Source organism: Cebus imitator, unplaced genomic scaffold, assembly GCF_001604975.1.
Source record: "Cebus imitator isolate Cc_AM_T3 unplaced genomic scaffold, Cebus_imitator-1.0 Scaffold235, whole genome shotgun sequence".
Taxonomy (NCBI): Eukaryota; Metazoa; Chordata; class Mammalia; order Primates; family Cebidae; genus Cebus; species Cebus imitator.
This window is the reverse complement of record NW_016107550.1, coordinates 3154140-3159903: the sequence shown is the minus strand read 5'-3', so window position 1 is coordinate 3159903 and position 5764 is coordinate 3154140. Positions and strand designations below refer to the sequence as shown.

Below are 5764 nucleotides of genomic sequence, written 5' to 3'. Positions count from 1 at the left end.
AAAAAAAAAAAAAAAAAGCAGCATTGCACCTAAAACCTGCTGCACACAGCTCATCTCCTTGCCTCGGTGACCTAATGGGGATGGACCCCTTCTCTGTACATGACCCACTACTACTGCGCACGGCTCACCTCTCTGACTAGGTGACCTTATGGGGTGGCCCCTTCGCTTGCTCCTCATGTGATTATGTATGCCTTATCATTCAGCCCGTAGTGACCTCACTCACGACCCTTCCCCCTGCCTTGTACATAATACAGATGCTTCTGGACGTTCAGGCCCTCACCTGTCCCCGCTCATAAGTGGTGTGGCCCCCTGAGCCCAGCTGTCTTTTCCAGTCTTTCTGTGTCCTGTCTCTTTACTTCTCGGATCTTCTGCATAGCTATAGGGGACACCCCACAACTCCTCAGGGCTGTGGCTTTACACCATCCTAATCTTTCCCTGGACACGCGTGGGGACCTCCTCCTCTCCCTGCCTCACGTGCACCTGCCCCTCTTTCCCTGAACCCTTCCTTGGCTCTCTCATAAGACCCAGAGGCCCAACGCTATCGCACCTCTTCCACTTCCCTCCTTCCCCGCGTCACTCCCCCCGGCTTATTCCCTCTCGGGCTCTTTGCACTTAAACATCTCTCTCCCCCAAATCTCCGCGTGCCTGTCCCGTGTCAACCTTCGGATCTCAACTTCAATGCCGCCGGCTCTGACCACAGTGGGAGCAGCACAGGTCAGGCCAGCGGGAAGCCCTCTTGGGAGACTGGGGCAGGAGGGGAGCCCTGAGGAAGTCCCGTCCAGCTTCTGTCACTCCCACGTTGGGCAGAGCAGGCCACTGAGCCACCGTCCACTCCTTCCATCATCTCCAGACCCCAAGGCCTCTGGGAGCGGGTCCAAGAGTGAGCCCCACCAGCCCCTTCACACCGGCAGAAGTCGGGCAAGAAGCCACAGTTCTTCCCAAGCACCCCACCTTCTCGGCGCTCACCTTGACTGTGCGGATGTAATCCAGTGCATTGGGGACCAAGGACTCCAGTTCCGGGAATCTCTTCGAGTACTTATCCCGGATGAACTTATGGATGATGTCTAGGGTGGACAGGACAGGCAGTCTCGGATAAGACAGGAGGTAGACTCTGCTGGTTGCCCTAACACCCATTTCCCCTTCTTCCTTTAGGTATGACCACGGGAATTTGTTCTGCTCTGTAAGATGTGAGCTGTGGTGACATGTTCTTAAGAAGAAGAAGTCCCTTGCTCGTGGGAATTCGGAGGTGATGGCCGGAGGTGGGGCAGCCACCTTGCACCGTGAACAGGTGGACGAACAACAAGATGGAAAGAGCTGAGGCCACACCATCCCCGAGTGCTTGCTCAGACTCATACATAAGAGGAGAACAAATTTCCTTCTTTAAACCACTGTTACAGCAGGTGAACCTGGATTTGAGCATGGGCTCAGGGGCAGGACCCTGGGAAAGGCCAGTGGAGAAGGGAGAGGGGGCATGAGGGGCGTCACACGGGGCTGCGTCTGCCTCCCCTCCAGCACTCACTTAGCTCGTTTTCAATCTCCACGGTCAGGTTGTTGGCATCCACAATGACGCGGTATTCTGGGGCTGCCTCCACTGGTCCCATCACTGTGAGGACACAGAACGGAGTGTGAGTATCTAAATCCCTACGCCCTCCCGGGTCCTGAAGCTGCGGGAGATGGAGGATGAGGCTGCGAGGGGGTCAGGAAAGAGGGGCTGAAGAGTAAACCAGGGGCAGGCTGATGTCTGCAGAGTCCCTGATCTTGTGTTCCTGCCTCCAATCTCTCTCCCTCCAGACCAGTTTAGACTTGACCCCCTCTACCCCGGAGCTGAACCTCCTCTGGCTTCCCACAGCCCTAAGGCTCATGACCAAGCTCCCCAGACTGATAGTCATGGTGTCCCCAACACCCGAAGTTCTGCAGGGACCAGTGCTGTGCCTGCATTGTCTACACCTGCACCCCGAGTACCCAGAACAGCACCTGGCATACAGGGAGCTGTCCAGTCCGATCTGCTGGCTCAGCAACTCTGCGGCCTGGCTTCTGCCCTTCCCACCCTTCCCTCTCATCATACCCCATTGTATTCCACTCCAGCCATAAAGGACTGATCGCAGTGCCCTGGACACCCACACCGCCTGGCCTTTTTTTTTTTTTTCTCGGAGTTTCGCTCTTGTTGCCCAGGCTACAGAGCACCATCTCGGCTCACTGCAACTTCCGCCTCCCAGGTTCAAGCAATTCTCCTGCCTCGGCCTCCTGAGTAGGTGGGATTACAGGCATGTGCCACCATGCCCAGCTAAATTTTTTTTGGTATTTTTAGTAGAGATGGGGTTTCACCACATTGGCCAGGTTGGTCTCGGACTTCCAACCTCAGGTGATCCGTCTGCCTTAGCCCCACGCAGTGGTGGGTTACAGGGGTGAGCCACTGCATCTGGCCCCTCCTGGCCTCTGCATATGCTGTTCCTTCTCCCCATGTCTGTTTCCAGAAAACCCTTCTTTGTGCTTTAGTAATAGGGGGCCAGGCACAGTAGCTCACACCTGTAATCCCAGCACTTTGGGAGGCGCAGGCAGGAGAACTGCTTGAGCCCAGGTGTTTGAGAGCAATCTGGGCGATACAGGGAGATCCCATCTCTACAGATAATTAAAGAAAAAAAATTAGCCAGGCATGGTGGTGTATGCCTGTGGTCCTAGCTACCTGGGAGGCTGAGGCAGGAACGCCGGAACCCAGATGGTCAAGGCTGCAGTGAGCTGTGTTTGTGCCACTGCATTCTTGCCTAGTGACAGAGTGAGACCCTGTCTCAAAAAACAAACAAAAAGTGATGCTCTGTTTAAATGTCATACAAATACTAACTGCCTGATGTCACAGAGCCAGTAGACAGCAGAGCTTAAATCTGACCCCAGGCAGGGTGGCTTCAGAATCTGTGCTCCTAACCCTGATGCCCAAATGTCTCTTGAAGTCCTTAAGACTCAGGCAGTGACTCAGAATCGTTCCCTCCCTTTCCGGAAGGATCAGATGCCTCCTCTGTGTACCTGCAGCACTTGTGCACTCCAATAAACAGGACCTGCCACCTGTGCTTGTGAAATGTTTCATGTCTACCCCTCCAACCAGACACAGGGTATGGCGGGATCTGACTCGTCCCTGATCCTGGCCTGACGTCAGGAAATGTCACTTTCTGTGTCCCGTAACTCTCTGGATGGAGAAGTTCCCCGGCCTGGCATCTGGAACTCTGTGGGATCTGGCATGTTCCTGAGCCCGCCCTCTCACTCCTAGTGTCTGAGGCCCTGGGCATTCTTTCCTGGCCCCCTTCCTCCCTTTCTTTGCTTGGCATGTGCATTCATGCTGTAGAGTCCAGTTCAGCCATCAATTCTTCCCTGACCCCTGGGGCAGGGTCAGCTAGTCCCTCCTGTGGCTCCAGTGGCCCCAGCTTGGTATCACCCACTGACAGCTGTCTGGAACTTGGCCTGCCTCTTCCACCAGACCTTAAGCACATTAAAGCACAGACCTGGGGGGTTCAACTGGGTGCCCAGGTAAACGTTAAAGATAGTAGGCAGTGGGTCTCCTGAACCTCTGCTCTCTCACACACTTCTTTGCCCAGCAACCTCCCATGGCTTCCTGTTGTCAAGAAATTCCATTCAAGAAAATGGGAAGGCCGGGAGCAGTGGCTCATGCCTGTAATCCTGGCACTTTGGGAGGCCGAGGTGGGCTGATCACTTGAGGTCAGAGGTTCAAGACCAGACTGACCAACATGGTGAAACCCCGTCTCTACTAAAAAAATACAAAATAGCCAGACATGGTGTTGCATGCCTGTAATCCCAGCTACTCGGGAGGCTGAGGCAGGAGAATCGCTTGAATCTGAGGCGGAGGTTGCAGGGAGCCAAAATCATACCACTGCACTCTAGTTTGGGCGACAGAGCGAGACTCTGTCTAAAGGAAAAAATAAAAAAAAAGAGAATGGGAGTGGTAACAGAACTGCCCTCTAAGACTTAGTCTGACTACTCAAGAGATAAGCCAGTGTTCCGGAAATCTGGAAGTGAGAAAAGGTTTTAGATGATACTTTAAGAGTAACACATTTATTTTTATATGCTGACTTTATCTTTACCAAGTGATACCAGTTTCCCATTCATGGTAGCAATTTGCTTTCTTCTTAAATAAAATTTAAGAAAAAAGTCCTAGACTCAAAGAATATGTTAAGCAATTAAAGGACAAGTGGCTTCTAGATGTGGCCAAAACCCTATAACTGGTCATGTGAATCAGGGAAGTCTGGGAAACCTCAAGCTAAGTCCTATCATGATTAGTAAACTCAGTACACAGTAAGGACTTAAGAAGCATGAGCTTTACGATGCAATATATGTTTAGTGGAAAAGGGAATGGGTTGGGGAGGAACAAAAAAGAAAAAGAGAAGGCTCTGGAAAAGGCTGAGAGGGAGATATACCCAGCCACAAGGAGCAAAGGAGCCAAGGGGCCTGGCAGAAGAGTCAGGAGATGGGGAGGGGCACGAAGGGGGAGGAAGTACCTTCTGAAGCTTTAGCTTGCTTGCTGATATACTCCTCAATCTTCATCATAATCTCAGCAAACTGCAGGAAAGGAGGACAGTCAGAATCCAGGACTCTTCAAAAAGAAGCCTGTATCACCCCTTTCTGGGAGACCGTTTAGAGCCCCCTGCTATCCATGCCTCTTGTCCACTTACCATCTTACTGTCCCATAGCTTGGCGATGGTCTTGACCGAATCCCCGGAAAGATCCAGCTGTGTCTCCTCCTGCACATCTTCGATCGCTGGCTCCTCTTCCTCCTCCCCATAGCTTCCTCCTTCCTCCTCTTCTGCTGCCTCTTCGAGATCGGCTAAGAGCTCATCTGCCAGAGACATCCCGAGGCCTGTGGAGAGGGAGAGTAGGGTTCCCTAAACACTTGCCCTGACAAAGTCCCTCCTTATCACTGAGAAGATTCTCCCCCAGAAGGCCTTGGTCCTTCTTTACCAATCCCACCAGCATGCAGGCTCCACATCGACAGCTGCTTTAGTTTGTTTTGTTCACTGTCCAGTCTCCAGCTCCTGCGTGTGCAAGACACAGCATATCCCTGTGACCATCACCCTGCTAAGACTTCCTGTAATCAAGTGGCTTAGATTCCAAATGCATTTTGAAACTTTTTTTTTTCCTTTCTTGCTTTTAGCCTTGAAAACGTACTTTGAAATTGTTTCCCTCCTTTCCCTCTAGATACTCTCTTGCACCAGCTTATCTATGTGCTTACTTGCAAGTTCTAGGGGCTAATCTTCATTTATTTTTTAAAGATGGAGTCTTGCTGTGTCACCCAGGCTGGAGTGCAGGGGCACAATCTCGGCTCACTGCAGCCTCCACCTCTGGGTTCAAGAGATTCTTCTGCCTCAGCCTTCCAAGTAGCTGGGACTACAGGCACCTGCCACCATGCCTGGCTAATTTTTTGGTTTTTTCTTTGTTTTGTGACAGAGTTTCCCTCTTGTTGCCCAGGCTGGAGTGCAGTGACACGATCTTGGCTCACCGCAACCTCCGCCTCCCAGGTTCAAGTGATTCTCCTTCCTCAGCCTCCTGAGTAGCTGGGATTACAGGCGCACGGTGCCATGCCCAACTAATTTTTTGCATTTTAGTAGAGACGGGGTTTCACCTTGTTGCCCAGCTGGTCTCAAACTCCTGAACTCAGGCAATCTACCCACCTCAGCCTCCCAAAGTGCTGCGATTACAGATGTGAGCCACCACACCCGGCCTTTCTTTCATTTATAAACTGCATGAGTCAAATTGTGAATCT

At 52.0% G+C, this 5764-nt stretch overlaps 1 protein-coding gene across 1 annotated transcript in view; it reads right to left on the bottom strand.

Annotated features, from left to right (window-relative positions):
* The window catches only part of PRPF31 (pre-mRNA processing factor 31), a 17648-nt gene that overhangs the window by 10512 nt on the left and 1372 nt on the right, over positions 1–5764 (bottom strand). The window contains exons 2-5 of the mRNA XM_017497940.2: positions 4677–4861; positions 4503–4563; positions 1520–1603; positions 967–1064 (exon numbers count right to left, since the gene is read on the bottom strand). Of these exons, the coding sequence (XP_017353429.1) occupies positions 967–1064; positions 1520–1603; positions 4503–4563; positions 4677–4853 (420 nt within the window). The 5' untranslated portion in view covers positions 4854–4861. The remainder of the gene's footprint in view (positions 1–966; positions 1065–1519; positions 1604–4502; positions 4564–4676; positions 4862–5764) is intronic.